General features: G+C 35.6%; 1 protein-coding gene and 1 long non-coding RNA gene across 8 annotated transcripts in view; one reads left to right on the top strand and one right to left on the bottom strand.

Annotated features, from left to right (window-relative positions):
- Nucleotides 1-15,387, top strand: part of KLHL5 (kelch like family member 5) — an 85,647-nt gene extending 70,260 nt beyond the window's left edge. For all 7 annotated transcript variants that reach the window (XM_077879447.1, XM_077879483.1, XM_077879473.1 and 4 more), the window contains 3 exons: nucleotides 5,321-5,533; nucleotides 9,255-9,426; nucleotides 13,460-15,387. In XM_077879447.1, coding sequence (XP_077735573.1) covers nucleotides 5,321-5,533; nucleotides 9,255-9,426; nucleotides 13,460-13,516 — 442 coding nt within the window. In that variant the 3' untranslated portion in view covers nucleotides 13,517-15,387. The remainder of the gene's footprint in view (nucleotides 1-5,320; nucleotides 5,534-9,254; nucleotides 9,427-13,459) is intronic.
- The window catches only part of LOC144302109 (uncharacterized), a 72,625-nt gene extending 51,619 nt beyond the window's left edge, over nucleotides 1-21,006 (bottom strand). Inside the window, exon 1 of the long non-coding RNA XR_013368991.1 lies at nucleotides 20,859-21,006. This is a non-coding gene — a long non-coding RNA (uncharacterized LOC144302109). The remainder of the gene's footprint in view (nucleotides 1-20,858) is intronic.
- Between the last annotated feature and the right edge of the window lie 2,416 nt (nucleotides 21,007-23,422).

The following is a 23,422-nucleotide window of genomic DNA, read 5'->3' as shown; positions in this document are numbered from 1 at the left end:
CGGGACTCCAGGACCACGCCCTAGGCCAAAGGCAGGTGCCAAACCGCTGAGCCACTGAGGGATCCCCGCGTAAAGTGTTTTAAATGTAGTATTGACCCTCTCAGTGTTCTCCTAAATAATTCCTTCCCTCTCTTCTACTGACTTATCTTTACTTCTCCTTTCTTATCTTGGTAAACATCTGAAAACTGAAATAGATTTAGAAAGGTGCTCTCTTGGCTCTTGGCTCCTCTAACTAGAGTTAACAGATGTGGACAGAGCCATTACCAATACAGCTCTTGGTAAGTCAGGGACTAACTACATATGAAAGGCCCTTCTTCCATTAAATGAAACCCTACAGGGTTATTATATAAAAGCTGTTTGTTGCATACCCTTCCTCACTTAAAATGCTTTATTTTCATTTCCAGAAAGGGACTTAAAACTAGATATAGAATTGTGTTATTGATTGATTGGTAAAAGAAAAATGAGAAAATATTAGCAGAATTTTTATATTTTATGACCAAAGGCTTTGGTTCCTGGGGATCTATTATGTTCCACTTTTTAGATTTTATTTATATTCATTTTTAGCACTATCACAAGAGATGAGCTAGAGAAATAGAAACCCACTTTTTAAAATGGACCTGATTGGGCAGCCTGCATGGCTCAGCGGCTTAGCGCTGCTTTCAGCTCAGGGCCTGATCCTGGATACCTGGGATCAAGTTCCGCATCAGACTCCCTGCATGGAGCCTGCTTTTCCCTCTGCCTGTGTCTCTGCCTCTCTCTGTATGTGTTTCTCGTGAATAAATAAATAAAATCTTAAAATAAAATAAAATAAATCTGATCTCCACACCCCTCCCTTCCTTTGTTTTAGCTAAAGAAAGAACTTCAGAATTTATCACTAGGTATCTTTCCTCATTCTTTGGTAGCAGTCAGCCACCAAAGAAGCTCATTAATCTGAAAAAAGAGAGAAAACTAGCAGTGTCATTTCAGTCTTGACCCTTCAGTTAAAACTCCTAGAGTGAGGGGATGGTGTCCTTTGGTCACTTTGCCCCAAATCTTAACTCTCTCACTTTCGTACTTTAAAGACTTAACCTAATACTCTACCTAAAATACAAATAGGACCACATCATTTTCCTGCTTAAAAGGTTTCAGTAGCTTATGTGACCAAGGCTCCTTTATGGTCTTGCTTCTGTCCACTTCTGTCCATTCCTCTCTACCCTTGCATATTACACTCCAGCAGAACTAACCTATTTGTGAAAAATACATTTTGTTTCACACTACCATTATCTTTTAACCCATTCCATCTGTCTTAGAGTATTGTCTCCCCAGTTTTGAACCTGGCAAATTCAGCATCCCTGAAACTTACTCAAAAGTCATCTCTGGAAAACTTTCCCATTTCCATTCCCATCTCCTAGCCGCCTTTCCCTCCCTCCCTCGCCCCCCCCCCCCACCTTCTAACTGTCCATTCCATTCTCGGCATCTTTACTGTGCATAATTTGTGTATGATTGTATTAGAGCATGAAGCACTCTATTGTTATTGTTATTTACTCATCCATCTCCTATAGTAGATTACAGTCTTGAATAATCTGGTCTGACATTTTGTTCCTTATACCTAGCATGGTACCTGGAACATAACCTGAAGTGTGTAATCTTATTGAAGAATGTTATGGGGGGGATCCCTGGGTGGCGCAGCGGTTTGGTGCCTGCCTTTGGCCTGGGGTGCGATCCTGGAGACCCGGGATCGAATCCCACATCGGGCTCCCGGTGCATGGAGCCTGCTTCTCCCTCTGCCTATGTCTCTGCCTCTCTCTCTCTCTCTCTCTCTGTGACTATCATAAATAAATAAAAATTAAAAAAAAAAAGAATGTTATGGTACCACTTAGATGCAATGGTATTTTAATCGCCCGCAAGAAGAGGATGTGTTAATCTATCAACTAGCATTTTTCTAAAGTTGGTTTAAAACAAAGCAGCAATATTTTAAAATATTTTGTTGGTTTCCATTTTTAGGTACATATCCAGAATCTGGAAAAACAGAGATCATGTTGTTTTCTATAAAAATATGCAGCTGATTGAAAAAAAAATTATGCCTCTTTACTACTCCTTTATGATTTAGAACAAATCATTTCCCTGTGCCTCAATCTTTTAATCTACAGAATGATAAAGCCTAGATTAACTACTGTTTTTGTTATTTTAACTTATTTTATAATACTTCCTGATGCAAAATATAATTGTTTCTTTAGGGAGGAACTGTTTGAATGTTTTATGAGTTACATCTTGTATCTTGAAAATTTCAAAGAGTTAAAATTTTCTTTCTACCATGCTTGAGAGAAAAAGCTTTATTTAGAATTCCAGTTGCTCAGGCTACTTTTAAGCCACTTGTTGGCAAACATTTTTGGCCATTTTTTGGCCAAGAAAGAATCTTTCTTTCAAATGAAACCTTGCAAAAACCTCAATACTTAATGCAAATGGAAATTCAAGTTTATTCTGAACCTATCTTAAATTCATTGTAAGTTCAAGTTTGTAGCATGGATTTATTATAAAAATCAATGTAGAAGAACACATCTGTTTTAAAGAACATCTTATTTCTATGTCTTGTTTTTCTTGTTCAGTATAAAGAAAATCCTGATTCACAGCTAAGTAGCTGGAAATGAGAACAGTTGCTTTAACTACTAGAGCAATTTAATTGGAATCTTGGGAAACTTTTCAGTTAAATTGTTGAGGTAGTTTGAAAGTAGTAGAAATTTTTTTCTAAGTTAAATCTCAATATCACCAACGCCTGCATCCTTGATCATAATTTTAAGTCAGGCAAGACTAAATCTTATTTTAAAGCACATCATACAATACAATTTGATGCAATCTCCAATTTGACATAATATTTTTCTTTTTACTGTAATAGATACTGTCATGGAGAAAAAAGATGAGTTCTGAATTTTGCATGGCATTTAATTGAGCTAGGTGAAAATTATTTTGAAACTTATTAAAACTTGAATTTCAGAGGAACCTGGGTAGCTTAGTCATTTAGACATTGGACTCTTGATTTCCACTCACGTTGTGATCTCAGGGGCATGGGATCGAGCCCCATAATGGACCCTGGGTTGAGTGTGGAGCCTGCTTGAGATTCTCTTTCTCCCATCTCCCTCTGCCACTCCCCCCTCACTTACGTGTGAGCGTAACATGCACTTTCTCTCTCTAACCCCCCGCCAACTTGAATTTCAAATACACCATTTTTGGGACCTCCTCAAATAATCCACAGAATCCTATTATTAGAAAACAATTTGAGGGATGCCTGGATGGCTCAGTGGGTTAAGCATCTGCCATCATCTCAAGTCAGGATTCCAAGGTCCTGGGATCAAGCCCCACATCTGTCAGGCTCCCTGCTCAATGGAGAGCCTGCTTCCTCCCCTCTCTCTGCCTACCACTCCCGCTGCTTGTGCTCTTTCTCTGTCAAATAAATAAATTCTTAAGAAAAAAAAGAAATTTGAAAACCATTGCTTGAGATAGTATTTCTTTAGAAAATGTTATTGATACATTTTACCCCTTAACATTAGCTCAATATGCATGTTGTTTGTACAACTTTAAGATCTAAAAATGCCATTTTCTAAAAGAATACAGAGACAGAATTCATTTTTTTCTCTTAAACATTTAACACCATGTTTACCACGTAGAAGGCACTGTTCAGACTATTTTAAATTTGGTCATCAACAATCCTATGAAGCAGAGCTTAGAGATGTTTTGGATGATAAAATTCAAGCGGGCGGAGATTAAATAACTTGTCCACAGTCAGGATTAGTAAGTGTGAGAACCAAAATTCAAATCCTGAGACTGTGGCTCCACCCCTTAACCCCTGTTATACACCACTTTACACAGTCAAGACTCATGTGTTCACTGTGAAGAGGAGGTGGTGCCTTGAATCCTAGTGTGTGTGTGTGTGCACATGTGTGTACATGGTTTTTTAGTTATATTTTCTAATTGCTGATGTCTTCTGAAATTCTGTGATCCATATTCAGACAATTAATCTACCAAGTGTTAGTTAACACAAGCAAGTAGTTTTTGATGGATAAATAATTTTAACAAAGTTGCAAATAAATTTCAGTTTCCATACTATTAATACAACGTTTAGAATAAGATATTGCTACAGCCATATGTTGCTGTCTAAGATATGGTCATCTTCTCACTTAAGAACCAATTTAAGTAGCATAGTATACTTTACATTATGAATTAAAATTAACAAATGTCTTAAAGATACCATATATATATAAATATGTAAATGTAAATACTGAGAGTTTTAATTGGCAGACATTTGGTATAGTTCAAATTTTATTTCTTAAGGTAAAAAATATAGTTAAATATTAATTAATGTATATGTAAGTTCAGAATGTGAGGACTTTTAAATAAGCAATGATCTGAATTTATTATTCTTTTGAAAAAACTATTAGAAAAATATAGTATTTTATATATTTCAAGTTGAGTAAAGGACTTAAATTAATGCAGTATATTGATTAGTAATGAATTAAAATTTATCTACTAGGCAACACTTAGGACATTAACATGCTGTATTCATTTTAGATAACTTACAGTATCCTTCTCTGCAGTAATTTAAATTAATGAAGAATCACTATTCAGTTGTAATAAATATTAATTTATATACCACTGTTTCAAGCAATTCTTTTATTCTCATATTTCACTACTGCAAGAACATCTCAGGTGACTGCTCACAGTACAGTACAACTGTTCATTACTCTAACTGCGTCCTGGTTCTGCTTCTGACCCTGTATAAGCCTCTTAATCTCCACGAGCCTGTTTCTTCACCCATGAAACAGGAATATAAATCACTTCTCATAGCATCATTGAGGTGATTAAATTAATACAGGTAAAATGTCTAGCCTATGGTATGTGCAGGGAAGGCTAGTTTCTTTCCTTTATAACCTAGTCCTATTTTAGTTATTTAAGAAATAAGTCATGGTATATTTAGATACCACATTTTCCCTATTCCAAGACACATTTTATACCTCTAAAATTGTGATGCATGTTTTTAATCAGTGGTGACTTGTCAGAAATAGTTGTCATTGCTTTCATGTGAGTTTGTTCTCTTTTATGTATAGACAGAGTGATAAGAGTGATATGTATATGATATATACATATGACATATACATATGATATATATATAGACATATACATATGTCATATAACTTTGGTAGCATATCTTCTGTCTTGATGGCACGTAAATTGACAGTGTGTTTTATAATCTGTGGCACCTCGAATTCGATGAAATACTCTGAGAATAATCTCTGCCTTAATCTTAATAATGGCACTATTTTTTTTATTATTTTATTTATTCTTATAGACTTTATGCAGTTGGTGGTCGTGATGGAAGTTCTTGCCTCAAATCAGTAGAATGTTTTGATCCTCATACTAATAAATGGACGCTCTGTGCACAAATGTCCAAAAGGAGAGGGGGAGTAGGAGTAACTACCTGGAATGGATTGCTGTATGCTATTGGAGGACACGATGCTCCTGCATCCAACTTGACTTCCAGACTCTCAGACTGTGTGGAGAGGTAATTTCCTGTGAAGGGAAACTTTGCCTGACACTTCTAGACAGATTAATGACTTCTTAATGAACATCTTCCACATGCAAGGCAGTTCTTCACAGCTTGGTAAACACTGGGTTGTCTGCTCTGGCCATCTCTTGGTCTATCTCCTAACAGTCTACTCAGATTCTCTCTCATAATACTGCCTAGAATATTACCTTACAATTGATTATATAATTTATTAATTGAGTCATATGACAAATATTTGTTGTGTGCATATTTTATACTGGATACTGTACCTGACAAGAAAAGGAAAGGAGCTTGATGAATTTCAGAGAGAAGGCATAGGTGCTGGAGGCTAAATAAGAAGTGAAAAGGAGAACATTTCTAACACGTTTTGATAAAACGAAATACTATGAAATACTAAAATAAAATAAAAAACTAATATGGCTTAAAAGGTTATACAAGTCATCCAAACTGGCTTCATGAAACTCAAGTCGGGGGCCAGGTAAAGAGCCTAACATCAATGGACAATTTGGATAATAGTTCAGGCTCCCATCTGTTATCTTTAGTCCAGTTCAAAGAATGGAGAAAATTGAATGGAGTTAGGATATAGAGTCAACGAGAGCATGTACAAACCCTCCAAAGCAGGAAGGAAATGGTTCATTCAGAAAACCAAAAGGCAGCTAGTGTGTCTGGAGAACAGAGTGAGGGAAACAGTGGCAGGAAAGGAGGCGGACTAGAGTAGAGATGGGGACAAATCACGAAGAGTCCTAAGGATTCTGGATTTTAAAGAGCAATGGGAAGTTAGTAAGCATTCACGTGTGTGCGTGTTGTTTAATTATACATGATTGGAAGAGAGGTAAAAAGTGAAATCTAAGTTTGATGACAATGAGTGCTTTCTGCAAAATTATAAGGAGGGTTAGTTTGTTGTCTTTTGAAAAAGCTGGAAAGTTATACCAGCATTTCATCTGTGTTAGGGAGAAAGTAATCCAGTCTATACTTGCTGCATGTTATATTCCAGGAAAGGAATATGAATGTCTTTGTATACTTTATCCTGTAAATTACAGGTCCACTGCAGTAGTACACCCAATGAAAAATTGTTCATTGTACAAGAACTATTAGAAACAGGGATCCCTGGGTGGCGCAGCGGTTTGGCGCCTGCCTTTGGCCCAGGGCGCGATCCTGGAGACCTGGGATCGAATCCCACGTTGGGCTCCCGGTGCATGGAGCCTGCTTCTCCCTCTGCCTGTGTCTCTGCCTCTCTCTCTCTCTCTGTGTGACTATCATAAATAAATTTTAAAAAATTAAAAAAAAAGAACTATTAGAAGCAATATAGGTCACTTTAGCATGAAGTATCTGCTCATAGACAATTTTGGGCTGTTCTAGTTAATATATTTCATGAGAGGAACAAGGTTCAAAAGTGGACAGCTGTAATGATTGTGTCTGTGAGCCATCTTACGTAAGTTTCACGTATTGATTTCCTCAGATTTTCAGTAGGCAATTGAAAAATCTTAAAGCAGTTTTCAATATTTACTTTAGCTCTTTAGAATACGTTAAGTGTTATGGATTTATTAAGTGAATCTATTAATATTGTAAGTTAAAAGTGTGCAGGAAAATATTGATATTTTTTCTAAAATACATTCAAATGTACTTTAGATAGCAGTAATAAGATAAAAGGTAGGCTTAAAAAATGAAACTATTTGTATTTGCTGAAAGAAAAAAATATTAATGTTTACATGGAAAGAAAACGTTAAGTTAAATAAAAAAAACATGTCCTGAAATAGCCTCTCAAGCCCTGAGAATAAAAAGTGAAATATTTAGAAGATCAAATACAAACCAAATTGTTAATAGTGGTTACCACTTGACTCTGTAATTAAAGTTGGAAGGAAATGAGGCTAGCTATTGCATTTTTTATATATTTTTGTAATCTTTGAACTTTTGTTAAAGGAACGCATTCTTTGCCAATAGGAAAAAATTGTAATAAATGAACCCATCTTTAAGATGACATTTATTGAGTGCTTACCGTGCATTTGCTAGGTGGTGAGTAGTATTTTCACCAATAAAGAAATTAAGATGTAACAATTTTAAGTAACTTTCCAATACCACAGAGTGAGTAACTGGAAGAATAAGGACTCAAGATTCTTCAGCTCAAATCTAAACCCATTCTCTAACCATTTTGCATACTGCCTCTCCCAGGTGTTTCTGAATATGTAGGTATTCTTTTATTGAGGTGTAATTGACATATAACATTATATTCATCTAAGTGTATAACAATGATTTGACATTTGTATATATTGAAAAATGAGTACAGTAAGTCTAGTTAACATCCATCACCATATATAGTTACAATTTTTGTGTGTGATGAGAGCTTTTAAGTTCTACTTTCTTAGCAACTTTCAAATATACAGTACAGTATTATTAACTATATCACAATGCTATACATTACATCCTCATAACTAATGTATTTTATAACTAGAAATTTGTCCCTTTTGATGCCCATCCCCCATTTCACCCCACCTCTGGCAACCACCAATCTATGAGCTTAGGGTTTTTTTTGTCTTAGAATCCACATATAAGTGAGATCATAGGTATTTGTTTTCTTTGGCTTATTTCACTTAGCATAATACCCTCAAGATCCATCCATGTTGTTGAAGTGGCAAGATTTCATTCGTTTTTATGGGCAAATAATATTCTGGTTGTGTGTGTGTGTGTGTGTGTTCTATATGTACCACATTTTCTTTACCCATTCAGCCATTGATGAACACTTAGGTTTCCATGTCTTGGCTACTGTAAATAATGCTACAGTGAAAATGGGGGTAAGTATATCTTTTCGAATTAGTGTTTTCATTTTCATTTTCTTTATATAAATACCCAGAAATAGAATTACTGGATCATATAGTATTTCTATTTTTAATTTTTTCACGAATCTCCATACTGTTTTTTTTTTCTTTAAGATTTTATTTATTTATTTGAAAGAGGAGAGTGAGCACGAGCTGGAGGGAAGGGCAGAGGGAGAGGGGAAGCAGACTCCCTGCTAAGCAGGGAGCCCTATATGGGGCTTGATCCAGGACCCTGAGATCATGACCTGAGCTGAAGGCAGATGCTTAATGGACTGAGCCACCCAGGTACCTCTCCATACTGTTTTCTATAGCAGTTGCAGTAATTCACATTACCAACAGTACACGAGGGTTCCCTTTTCTTCACATCTTCACCAACACTTATTATCTTTCTGATAACAGCCATTGTGGTTTTGATTTACATTTTCTTGATGATTAGTGATGTTTTCGTGTACTTATTGGCTATCTATATGTCTTCTTTGGAAAAACGTCTATTGAGACCCTCTGCCCAGTTTTTAATTGGTTTATATGAGGGTTTGGAGGGGGTCATTGAGTTGTATAATTCTTTATATCTTCTAGATATTAACCCCTTATCAAATACAGGATTCGAGAATGTTTTTTTCCCATTCCATAGGTTGCCATTTCATTTTGTTGATGATTTCCTTTACTATGCAGAAGATTTTTAGTTTGACGTCCCATTTGTTTATTTTTACTTTTATTGCATTTACTTTTTGGCGTCAAATCCAAAAAATCATTGCCAAGACCAGTGTCAAGAAGTTTACCCCCTATGTTTTCTTCTAGGAGTTTTATGATATAGGTCTTACATGCAAATCTTTCATTCATAAACTATTTTTACATAAAAATATTGTGAGGACAATGTCAGCTCCAGTTCTAAAATTTTCTTTCAGATATGATCCCAAAACAGATATGTGGACTGCAGTGGCATCTATGAGCATCAGCAGAGATGCAGTAGGGGTCTGTTTACTTGGTGATAAATTATATGCTGTTGGAGGCTATGATGGACAAACTTATCTTAATACAGTGGAGGCTTATGATCCCCAGACAAATGAGTGGACCCAGGTATGGCATTTCATTTTTCATTATTACACTTCTCTGTTTTTATTAAAACAATTCATTTGGTAAAAAGATCCTCTTAATTTTGTCCAATATCAACATAAGCATGATAAAATCACCTCTTGATAAACATATGGAAACAAGGAATGTTTAATTTTATAACATAATTAAAATCCAAAATTATCTTTAAAGTATAAATTACTGCTCAGAGGAATTATTAATAGTTTTGATCTGCCACCATTTGCTGGGAATTGATGAGATGTTCTAGTATAGATAGAGTAGATAGGACCACAAGAGAACTATGGCAAAGGGAGGGCAGATTGTGGAAAATAAGAAACAAAGATAGAAATCAGAAAAATGTGAATCACTTACGCATACATGAGCAATAATGTTTGAAATATTCAAGCCAGTGATATATGGGAGCAGACCAAGTGTCTGGTCATCACCTAACAAAGATGGCAACTTTAAATTTCATTAAGAAGTAAGAAACTTAAAAAAAAAAAAAAAAAAAAAAAAAAAAAAAAAACAAACAAAAAAAAAAGAAGTAAGAAACTTGACCTGGTAAGCTTATAAACAGAAGACATTCAGCTGTGTCTATTTCCAGAGGGCTTAGCACTTCTAAGAATGATCTTTTGAGATCTTTGTTTCCATCATTACCAAGAAAAGAATTATGAATTTTGCATGCCAATTCGGTATCTGGCACCTGAAAGACACTCAGATGTTTAATTGAGCCAAGGTTTTCCTACATACAAGGAGAAATGGTAAGTACTATCAAGAAAGTGAAACTTAAAAGAATCCCCGCTACCACAGAATTTAGCTACTTAGGTAGGTATAATCTGCATGTGTAAGGGTAGAACCCACAATGTAGAACAGTTGGTAGGAAGTACGCTATTGTATAGGCATTGAGTGGTGTAGGAAATCAAGGAGAAAAAAATACAATGGAGAAGAAGTTGAATTTAAGCTAATCCTTAATGAATTCAAAATCCAATTCAAAAGGGCAGAAAGAGGTGGGAAATTGTGTGAGAAAACACAAAAGAAATGTCACTGAAGCAGAAATATGCAAGATATGTTTAAGAAGGATGGCTGGTTATAGGGATACTTGCTTAATAAGAGCAGAAGTTCTTATTGGAGAACAAGTTTGGGGTCAGGTTGGAAATCTTTGAAGGCCATGCTTCAAGAATTTGATAGTGGGAAGCGGTCGAGACTTTTAACCAGGAGAGTGATGTACTAATAGAAAGTTCACGTGGCAGTTGGAAACAGGATAAATTGGGTTAGGGGCAGGGGAAGCAAAGACTGGATAAAAATAAAACATTTAGAAGAAGCACTTGTAGGGCTTGAGTATCAACTCTATAGGTGGATTCAAGAGATATTACCAAGTCCTATCTATTCTTTCTACACTTACTGGGTAGGATTGAAGGTTCAACTTCTGAAGAAAATAGCAAATAAAAGACCAGAGAGTGGCTTAGATAAAATAATGGAATAGAGCATTTAGAGAGAGGAGACAAGGTTTCAACAGTATAAGGATGAATGAAACTAAGTTGCCATTCATGAAGTTATAAGAACCTTTGAGGATGTGCTAGAAGAAGCCACTATATAGGGTGAAAAATAAAGAGAAAAATAAGTAAATGCATGAGCTAGAGGGGCATACAATTTTCAAATAATGATGATAATAGAAAGTTAACATCTGTTGAACACATTTTATGGACCAGGCTCTATTGGATGAGGAATCTGAGATGCAGAGAGGTTAAATAGTTGACCCAAGTCACACAGTCAGTCAATGTTGAAGTTAGAAATTTGAGCCATAGGTCTTTTTCACAATAGAGGTGAAAAGAGAGTAGAGATTTCAGATGCTAAAAAGAGAGCAACAATGAAGGGTTCTTTCCTGAAAGAAAAGCAGGAAACCAAATTGAGAGCAAATTCTGGTTTTCCTCAAGCTGGAGGAAAGATCTCTTCCAAGGCTGGAGGAAAAGATGAGAATATGAGTGTATTGTGTATTTACTTATAGAAGGGACAGGGTATTTTTAAATGAGGAGGATAGAAAAAGGGACTTTATGTGACCCTTGATCCTGTTTCTTAAGTTTAAGTGGGGTCACTGGGATCAGAAGAGATCATTTGAGATTTTAAATCAGAGCTACAGAATTTCATTAGAAATTGTGTGATTGGGGCACCCAGGTGACTCACTAGGTTAAGTAGCTGACTCTTGGTTTCAGCTCAGGTCATGATCTCAGGGTCGTGAGAAGGAGCCCAACGTCAGACTCTGCCCTCAGCAGGAAGTCTGCTTGAGATTTTCTGTCCTCCTCTCCCTCTGCACCCCCTCCCTAATATAAATAAATCAATTTAAAAAAAAGAAATGATGTGATTTTCTACCATCAGCCTCTCACCATGGCAATGTGAATGATAACCAAGGAGCCCAAAAAGAGATGTAAGAATCTCTTTTCCTAAGCTGTATTTGACATACATATGCTCTTAGCCTAGTTTTAAGGAAATCTTTTGGCCTGTTTTTGAGACTTGTTATTATAGGTAACAGATGCTTTATGCTGAATCACTCTCTTATCAAAATTAATGATCTGTGACCACATATCCATTTTGTTTGCATGCCACCTCTATTACTATTTGTAAGCACTTAAATTTGAACTTATAACTGTAGAATCTGGAAAACGAATGTTTTCCATTTAGTGTTCTAACAAATGGACAGGAGGACGTTTGTTCAGGGAATGAGATTATAAAGTCCAAAGCAATCACCCACCCTGCTACCTTGACCCAAAGCAGAGGTGACTGCATTGTATTTAGTAAATATGCTAAGCTGAACTTTCTAGCTGGTTGTCATGGCAACATCAACTCTTTACAGTATAAAGACTTCAGGTCTTCAGTGTTTTAAGAAAAGCTGCTAATTACAGACAGACATTTTGATTGAAATGACTTAGAGGTTACTCCTGGAATACTGTAAATAGGTACGGTTTTAAAGTAGGTGATTTGATTGTTCAAGGAGATAGAACAGTGATCAAAACACCTGATTCAGATAGAGAACAACTGAGTATATTCTGACAGCTGACATCAGGTGTGTTCTTAAAATCCACTTGCTGGTCTAGAAAGGTTGGGAGAGAGGCCAAACTGATTAGGGAGGCATTTCAGTATCCCGTATTTGACAAAAACACTTTATTACATGCCCCCACATATAAAAGTACAAAAGAAATTTTCTCAGTGCTTTGGATTAGTCACTTCTTCCCTAAATACTATTGTTTTAATTCTTGGGTCTTACTGTGCTCAAAGAAGTAATCCTTTAAAAGCTATCCTTGTCCACACTTTTAGTTTCCAGTGTCTAGGGTACTCAAAAAAAAAAAAAAAAAAAGTAGGTGAAAGATTATTCCTTATCCATAAACTAAGATTATATTCCTTTCCCTAGCACCCTGCACTTCTGTCTCATCGTCATAGAGTTCATTCACCAAGTTTGTTTTTACTCCTAGGGAGTTGGAGTAGTATTTATTATTTATTTACTGTGCTAAAAAATAGTAAAATGGGTTTAGACTTTCCAGCCATGCACAGAGAAGGCAGTCAGTAAATGTGAAATTACTGGTTCCCCTGGAATAAGCAGCCAGGCATGCAGCATATCTGGTGTGTTCTGAGATATCTGTTCCAGGGCCTCTCTAGATAATACTTGATGTTCTCACCACATTGGTTACAAAGTTAAAGTGTTCAGCATTTCCTCATTATCCATATCCTGCATCATTTTGGCCAAATAAAGTGTTTCAGGTAGAATAAGTCCTGAGCAATTTTCTTTTACAATTACCTTTAAAGAAAAGGGAATACTGCATAATAATGTGATATACCCGAACAATTTAGTCTGTGGAACTTTAACATCAGCAGGGGGCTTGGAAGAAGGGCCCTGGCCCAGCCCACAGTAAGGGTGGGGGAGCAGTTTGTCAGCAGCTCTTTGACAAGTACATACTCTTTCAGTATTTGACCTACTGGTATGGTTTTATCAACATCTGTACCTATAAACCCAACAAATATGTCTTTTTTGTTTTTGTTTTTGTTTTAGGTTGCTCCACTGTGCCTAGGAAGAGCTGGGGCTTGCGTTGTAACTGTCAAATTATAACATAATGCTTTGTTTTCTAAATGAAGATATTGTCTTCCTTATGAATTTAGTAAAATTATTCTACTACCAATGGATACATTTTTAGTAAATTTGCAATGCCACATTCCTGGGCACAGGGTGCCCAATCTCAAAGTGAAGATGGTAAAACAAGGGAGGAACAAGTGGATGAACCAGGATTAAATCCTCCATTTCTTAGGAATTCATTTCTCAGCAAATCAAAACTACAGCTGGTGGATTGTGAACATATGTTCCTGATGTAACATATGAGGACAAATGCGTTGCTCCTAAATGCAATGTGGTATTAGCTGGGAATTTCATTTATTAATAATCAACCACATTTTACTCACGTTATCCAGATTTCTTTTACTACAGTGCACATACACCAGATGACACTTTTAATGTTTGCTTTGTAACTTTATCATACATTAGTTGCAGTAATTTTTATTCGTTTGTTTAACTGCAACTACAACTTTAATGACATACTAAACACTATGCTAATATTTAGTTTTTTCAGGAATAGCTGCATTATATACACTTTGTGGATTTTATTTCTAAATTGACTTAGTCTAATGAATGAAGAAAAATGAGAGTTAAAACAATAATGACCAATTGAAAACAAAATGATCTTTGAGGTCTTTTAAAATATTCACCCAGTTATATTTAGGATTCCTAAGAGCTACGTGTTATGATATTCTCAAATTAGAATTGAAACATGGAAGAAAAAAAAAAAGAAACATGGTGTTTTGCATTAAATTTAAGATATGCAAATTTATGTAGAGTAAATAAATGTTATATACCCTATAATGTTCTTTTGCCTAAGTAATAATTATATGGATTTGTTTTCCTTTATATTATAAAAGATGTCTTGATTTTGTCGTTTGATATTAACAAAACTCTTCAGATACTCTTATGTTCTCTTGTCTGGATTTGCCTCCCTTGCTTTGTTTCTCACATTTTGCTGCTGTTAGTAACCTTTTGTGCTTCTTTGTAATCAAACAGTTTGAGGGGAATGGGTTTATTGAATTTTGAAAAATAAGTTTAAAGTGTTTATTACCCAAAGTTTTGTACATTTGTAAACGCCAATTACACATGTGAATGTTAATACTCTCAGTGAATTGTTTATTGTCTGCAAAAAACTCATTGGGCAGTAACATTTTATGATAAATCCTTTAAGATATTAAAGTCATTAACTTATGTCTTACTATAAAAATGAGCATAAACTAAATTCCCATCTTTTAAAATACACTGCTGTGGTTGATGTGATTTACATTTTATATCAAGGTAGACTCATTTTAGTTGATTTCTCTAAAAAATTAAACCAAGCTCTTTTTGGGGGTGCAGAGGGAGCCGATTTTGAATGCTCTTAAAATGTTTCTTCCTTGGAAACCAAGAAACTGAGTACTTCCATTCCCAAAACAAACCTTGTGGTCGTTTTATTGGTGTGGCCACAAAGAAAATAATAGTGATAGTGAAAATAATTCAATAGTTAATGTTTTATCTATTCATTATATTATGGATATAAATTCAATTGTATTCATGACAAGGAGGGATCAGCCTTAGAGTATATTTATGTACCTAGGAGAAGAGAAAGCAAAAGATCTAAGAAACAAAACAAAACAATCAAAAGCAGAACTGTGTTAGTACATCATCGCTTTCCTAAGAGGCATAGGCCTGCAATTTGAAAGGAAGTACTTACAGTTGTGATTATTCCTTTGAACACTCACCATCCACTCTCTGATTACCTGTGGCCCATGGTGGAGGCCAGACTCATTTTAAAAGAACTGATTCTCCTCTCTGAGGACCTTCCTTTCCTTTATGGGATTCATGAATAGTGCCTTTGATTTTTCTACCCTGAGAGAGAGCCTTTTTAATACAGTTTTGTACAGTTGACCCTTGAACAACACAGGGTTTAGGGGTGCCAACTCCCTGCACAGCAAAAAATCTGCATACAACTTTGACTCCCTCAAAACTTAACTACTGATAGCTTACCGTTGACCAAGCAGCCTTAATAATACAAACGGATGGCTAACACACATTTTGTATATTGCATGTATTATATACTGTATTCTTAAAGAATGCTACAGAAAAGAAAATGTTATATAAAAAATCATAAGGAAGAGAAAAATACATGTACAGTACTATATTGATCAAAAAAATCCTCATATAAGTGGACCCGTACCATTCAAACCCATGTTGCTCAAAGGTCAACTATAGTCAAGAGGACCTGCTTTCCTGAATACCAATTAAGAGAACCATTTCTTTTCTAGTGACAGAACACTTGCCAAAACATTCATTCTTCTCCTAGTCTGGGGTCTTATAAATCTAGAGGAAAATATGACTCTTTTTTGTACCCATCATCCAACATTGCTGCCTTTTACTTGCTTTTTCATTGATGATTATGTCTAGATGTTCTTTATTTTAACCTCAATTACTGATACCTTATAAAAATAATGTTTGTTAATACTGAATGCTTATTATGAATTAAGAACTAAGTTTTTTGCACGCATTAATGCACTTAATCATCACAACAGCCTTATGAGGTAGGTTCTATTATTATTCTCATTCTTACAGGTGAGGAGACCGAGGCACAGAGAAGTTACCCTATGCTCACAAATAGCAAGTAAGTGGTAGGACAGGAATTTGAATGCAGGCACTCTGCATGAGAGTCCATACTCATTTCTTTCTCTAGGTAGAAAAAGAGAGGTTTCATTTTAATAAATGAACAATCATTTATTTTAACAAAAAGAAAATGAAAAAAGTTTATGCTTTTTAGAAGTAAAATTTATACTGGTCATACTCCTCTCAGAAAATTTTGGTTCTTTAGCCTCGTGGGGAAATTTTGTTTAAATCTCATGGAATTTTACATACAATTTGCTTTAGAAAGGTAAATGTAAGAAAACATGTATATACTTCACATTTTATAAATATTAGATAAATTGCATGGCATTTTGGATGACTGAACCATAAACAAATTTACTTATCAAAAAGGCTTTATTGCCAAAAAAATTAGATAACCTAGATGAAATGGGCAAATTCCTAGAAACACAAAATACCAAAACTGACTCAAAAAGAAATAAAAAGTCTGAACAGACCTAAAACAAGTAAAGTGATTGAATCAATAATCAAAATCTCCCAACAAAGAAGGTACAGCAGCAGGTGGATTCACTAGTGAATTCTACCAAACATTTAAAGAGAAGTTAACAGCAATTCTTCTTAAACTCGTCCAAAAAAAAAAAAAATAGGAGGAACACTTCCTAATTTATTCAATAAGACTAGCATTACTTTGATACCAAGCCAGACAAAGAGTATACACTATGACAAAGTAATATTTATTGTAGGAATACAAGGATGTTTCACCATATGAAAATCAATCAATGTAATATATCACATTAGTAGCATGAAGGAATCAACAGCTAGAAGAAACTAGGACAATGACTTGAAAACAAAGCTCTTTATTATAAGAAGAATGAAGGGAGATATGAACAACATGATCATCTCAATTGATAAGAAAAATAATTTGACAAAATCCAACACCCTTTCATGTTAAAAAAAACATTCCACAACTAGGGAGAAATGGAATTTCCTCAAACTATTGAAAGGCATTCGTGAAAAACCCACAGTTAACAACATACTAAATGGTGAAAGATTGAAAACTAACTCTTTAAGATCAGGAAAAAGCCCTCTTAACCACTGCTAGTCAACATTGCACCAGAAGTTCTAGCAAGAGCAGTTAGGCAAGAAAAAGAAATAAAAGGAATCTCAATTAGGGAGAAGTAAGACTGTAGCTGACATGATCCTATATATTAAAAATTCTAAAGAATTCACACACACACACACAACAAAACTTGAGAGCTAATAAATTCAGTAATGTTACAAGATACAAGATCAACACACAAATGTCTATACAAAAAAAAAAACAACAACAAATGTCTATACAAGACAAGAAGGAAATTTTAAAAAATCCAAGAAGGAAATTTTAAAAAACAAGCCCATTTATATTAGCATCACAAAGAATAAAGTACTTGGTAATAAATTTAACTGAGGAAGTGCAAGGCTTACACAATGAAAAGTGCAAAGCATTGCTGAGATAAAGATCTAAATAAATGGAAAGACATCCCACGTTCATGGATTAGAAGACTTATTGTTTAGATGACTTTAGTCTCCAAAGTAGTCTACAGATTCAGTGCAATCCCTATCAAAAATCCAATGGCCCTTTTTTTGCAGAAATGGAAAAGCTAAAAAAAAAAAAAAAAGAAATGGAAAAGCTAATCCTAAAATTCATATGAGACTGCAAGTGACCCAAAGAGCTAAAATAATCTTTAAAAAAACAAAGTTAAAGGACTCCCATTTCCTGACTTCAAAATGTATTACAAAGCTACAGTGATTAAAAACTGGTATGAGGATAAATACATAGACCAGTATTATGAAATACAAAGTCCAGAAATAAACTATGGTCAATACACTATGAGCAACTGATTTTCAACAAGGGTACCAAGACTGTTCAATAAAGAATGGTCTCAAAAAAAAAAAAAAAGAATAGTCTCTTCACCGAATGGTGCTGAAACAACATTATTCATGTGGAAAAGAATGAAATTGGACACTTAATTCACAAATGTATAAATTTTAACCCAAAATAAATCAAAGATCTACATATAAGAGATAAAACCATAAAACTCTGAAGAGAAAATATAGGCATAAATCCTCATGACCTTGGATTTGGCAATGGTTTCACATATTTTATACTAAAAACATAAGGCAACAAAAAATAGATAAGTTGGACTTCATCAAAATTAAAAGCTTCTGTGCATCACAGAACACTATCAAGAAAGTGAAAAGACAAAAAAAAATGAAAAGACAGCCCACAGAATGAGAAAACATTTGCAAATCATGTAAGATTCTATCCAAAATAAGTAAAAAAAACCCTACACTCAACAACAAACAGCTAAACAACCCATTTAAAAATGAGCAAAGTACTTGAATAGACATTTCTCCAATGAAGGTAAGTGGTCAACAAGCACATGAACAGATGCTCAACATAATTACTCATTAGGGAAGTGCAATCAAAACCATACTTTGATACCATTTAAAATCCACTAGGGTGACTATAATTTTTAAAACAGAAAATAAGTGTTGGAGAGAATGTGGAGAAATTGGAACTTTTGTACATTGCTTGTGGGATGGTTAAATGGTATAGGTATAGTGGAAAACAATTTGGTGGATCCTCAATAAATTAAACATAGAATTGCCATGTGACCAAGCAATTCCACCCTTGGGTATATATATATACTCCCACTAAAATAAGAAACCCTGAAAACAGATGTTCAAACAAAAATTTCCACAAAAATATTCATAGCAACATTATTTATAGTAGCCAAAAGGTAGAAACAACCTAAATGTCCATCAGCTGATGAATAAACAAATTGTGGTGCATAACATAATATTTTTCAGCCATAAAAAGAAGTACGGATACATACGACAACACTGAACCTTGAAAACATTATGCTAAGTAAAATAAGCCAGACATGAAAGACCACTTATTGTATCTTCCATTTATATGAAATATACAAGATAGGCAAATTTGTGGAACCAGGCAAAATGTGAAAGGAAGAGGGAGTGGGGGATGACTGCTTAATGAGTAAGGAGTTTCCTTTCAGGGTGATAAAAATGTTCTGGAACTAGAGATGATTACACAACATGGGAAGGTACTGACTGCCACTTATGACAAATTTTATGTATATTTTACAACAATAAAAACCTTAATAGGTACATTTAAAATTGTTATTTCAATGCATAACAATGGGCATTCTCTCTGTATTACTAGGATTGAAACTCTGCATTTATATTCATCCCAAAAGAGATTTTTTCTAAATGTAATCTACAAGTAAATGGATTTTTTTAAAGTCTGAGAGAAAATCTCTTTAGATTGTAATTCTAGTCTAAGAGTGAGAAATGATGACAAAGAGGAAATTTTGATTGGAAGCTCTTTAGCAATGCCTGGTATACAACAGGCATTCCATTAATGTTAAAAGTACAAGTAAGTATCTTTTCATAAACTGTATAATGCTTGAAATTGTGGGCAGCCCCGGTGGTACAGCAGTTTAGTGTCACCTGCAGCCCGGGGTGTGATCCTGGAGACTAGGGATCGAGTCCCAAGTCGGGCTCCCTGCATGGAGCCTGCTTCTCCCTCTGCCTGTGTCTCTGCCTCTCTCTGTGTGTCTCTATGAATAAATAAAATAATAAATCTTTAAAAAAAATTGTTATGCTATCTTAACTGTTATTGAGGAACAAATATTCAGTAAAATGACATTTTACTCTGGATTATAAATTTCCCTGTAATATTTTCATTCTATTTCATTTTTTAATTGGAGTAAAAAAATCAAATGCCATGAAAAATTAAAGCCTACTTTTGGCATTTTCATCCTTCTCAATCTCAGATACCTTCCATGATTTATAAAAATGGACCAATTCCCCTATCAGAGACTCTGAAACTTAAGAATATACCATGTTTGTTTTGTATCTTCTCCTGGGCCTGAGCAACTCTGGCATTTTGTGAATCTCTTGAAGAAATGCAGTATTGATTGATGTAGGTATGAACATCATGACTAGCATTTACTCTACCCTATTTTCCCCCAGCCCTGGGTAATTATTTCCTTTGGCTAATGAGACATATCTAAGGGGTGAAGCCAAGGAAGCATGAGAACCATGTTCAGTGCATTCCATCTTTGCCCAAGCTGAAATTGGTTCAATTCGGTGACATTTCTTTGTGGATAGTACACATATATTTAATTGATATATTTTTAAATAGTTCTATATTGTTGAATGAATGCTACTTATATAATATGTTTCTGCCTAAAAAATAATAGAGACTGGGAAGGCAAACAATGACTCAGTGACCATTTGGTTATACCAGGAGTGGTGGCATGCTCAAGGTATTAAAATTATCGTGACTACACTAGTTTTCAAAACTAGTCAGATTGTTTATTTCTATTTTTCTGAGTGAATTCTACTTGGAAAATCTATGGTCACTTTTTAAGAGAGTACAAACACTCCATTGAAATTGAGAAGTAGAATCAACTAAATTTTTCAAACAGTTTTCTTTAAAGTTATGCATCTTTACAAATCTAAATATATGATAAACTGAGCAGTTCAAAAGAGACTTAGATGGAGTAAAGTTTGTAGAAGGAAAGAGGTCCTTGCTTAGTCGTAGCGGGAGCAATGAGGTTAGAGAGAAGCTGTCATTGAAAGAGCTGTCTGTGTCAGTGACAAGAATAGCTGGGCTGTGTGAGAACTTCAAAGAAAGAAAATGCTAGGTAGTAAGTTTGGCAAAAGCTGACCTACTTACCTGTCTCTGTATTACAAACTCAGTAGCAAAGCTGCAGAAAAGGACTGGGGGTGGGGGGAGCTAATCCAGTTGAGAATTCATTTATCTCATAAACTTTCTGATCAATAAGGCATTGAGCAGAGCAGTAGGGAGACTAAAATCTTATATAATCATTGATTATGACACAAAGGATGGAAAGAATGTGAGTTCCTTAAAGGCACATACTGGGGTGTATTTCTGTATCTACTGCAGCACTTAGCATTTTACCCACTGTTGCACCTTCACATAATAGGCTCTTGCTAATTATTGGTTGATGTAAATATGGAATAGACTTGGTCTTTGAGATCAATCACTACGGGGGTATTGAATTATGGGTTTATAGTAACAGATTCTGAAAGAGAATAAAAAGAATTTATGAGATTTCCTTGTTCACATTTTGTTTTTTTTTGTTTTTGTTTTTTAATTTTTTATTTATTTATGATAGTCACAGAGAGAGAGAGAGAGGCAGAGACACAGGGAGAAGCAGGCTCCATGCACCGGGAGCCCAATGTGGGATTCGATCCCGGGTCTCCAGGATCGCGCCCTGGGCCAAAGGCAGGCGCCAAACCGCTGCGCCACCCAAGGATCCCATCCTTGTTCACATTTTGAAAGAGGGTTATGACATTAGGAGAGGGGTAGAAAGCATGAGCCTGGGAGTGAGAAAACTAGAATATGTACAGGAAGGAAGGATAAACCCAAGCTGACTGCTGCATGAGATACATGCAGGCGATGGAGAGAAATGTTGGCTAATTTGTTGTTTTATTCAAATTAAGAATGACAGACATCATTTCTATCTGCACACGATCTCTAAAATAATATGAAGAAGCTCCAGATGGTTATAACTAACTGCTAGGGATGCAGTCTCCAGGTAGGCCTCCATTATACTCTGTCGACCTGCTCTTGCCCTCTGACCTTGTTTAAGTAGCCATATGGACCACTTTCAGCTAAAATGTATCAACTAAATGGTCTGTTTTCTCTTCTCCCAGCAATATTACAACAATTACAATTTTCTTTTTTTTTTAAGATTTTATTTATTTATTTAAGAGAGTGAGAGAGAGCAAGAGAGCATGAGCTGTGGTGTGGGGGTGGGGTTTATGGAGGGGAGAGGGAGAAGCAGGCCTTCTCATTAAGCAGGGAGCCTGAAGCTAGGTTATATATTGTTGAGATCATGACCTGAGCCAAAGGCCAATGCATAACCGATTGAGCCTCCCGGAAGCCCCAACAATTACAATTTTCAAATATCATGGACATTTAACTCAATATTTGGGTGGTAGGGAAATTTTGTATTTTCCCTGTTAGATAAATCTTGTGTAAGAAATAGTCTTTGCAAAGATTGTACTAGATGACTGCCCAGGTCCCTTCCAGCTCCAGTATTCATTAACGTAAGTTAATGGAGCTGGAGTCACCCAGGAGTGCCTGGGTGACTCAGTAGGGTCTGCCTTTGGTTCAGGTCACAATCTCAGGGTCCTGAGATCAAGGCCCTGTGTCAAGCTCCCCACTCCGCGAGAGAACTGCTGCTCCCTCTAGCCTGCCACTCCCCCCGATGTGCTCTCTCTGTCAAATAAATAAAAAAAATTTTAAAATGTTTGTTGAATATCATCTGACTATCTCTCAGCACTCCCATCCACCAGATATGATAGTTGGGGATACTATACCAGCCAGAACCAGAATGCTATGAAGTGATCACCCCATTGCTAGCACTGTCTAGTCCAGTGATTCTCAGTCATGGCATCACATCAGGATTACTTGATGAATTTTAAAAAGACTCCTGGTGCCATCTCAGGATGTCAGTCGCAGCCAGAAGTGATCCTAATGTGTAGCCACAATAGAGAACCATTACCTAAGTCAATGTCACATGCTGTGGCTTCACTCCCTTCAGACTATGTCACTGCTTGCCAACTTCTTCACACCAAGGCCCTTGTGCTTGCTATAGTCAGAGTGGTTTTGTCCCCTCAGTAGTCGTGTGTTAAGATCCTATTCCCCAAAAGCTATGGTATTAGTAGGTAGAGCCTTTGGGAAGTGCTTATAAGTCATGAGGGAATAAAACCTCCTGGATGGGATTAGTGTCTTAAATAAAGGCTCCAAAGAGATCCCTAGATCCTTCTGCCTTGTGAGGATATCCCCAGAAGTCTGCAACCAGAAGAGGGTCCTCACTCACCATGTGGCCCCTGATCTTGAACTTCTAGCCTCCAGAAGTATAAGCAATAAATTTCTGTTGTTTATAAATCATCTGGTCTGTGATACTCTCTTTATAGTAGCTGGAACAGACTACCACAGTGCTATACCAAGAACAAACTTTTCAAGCACCCTCAAACACTTCTAGGAGAGCCATTTAGTCACATAATTATGAGATTGCAAATCATTTTTATCTGCTCAAGTTCCCCCAAGGACCACTACGAGATATTTTGCTAGCTTTATTTAGCATGTGCAAAGTACACAATTTATTTTAAAATAACATACCATTTAGAGGTTTTCGCAATTTACATGAGCTTTTCCCAAATTATACCAAATCAGTGAGGCTATATAGTATTTTTGTAGAAGAAATG

This window comes from Canis aureus, chromosome 2 (genome assembly GCF_053574225.1).
Source record: "Canis aureus isolate CA01 chromosome 2, VMU_Caureus_v.1.0, whole genome shotgun sequence".
NCBI lineage: Eukaryota > Metazoa > Chordata > Mammalia > Carnivora > Canidae > Canis > Canis aureus.
This window is presented reverse-complemented; position numbering and strand designations above follow the sequence as displayed.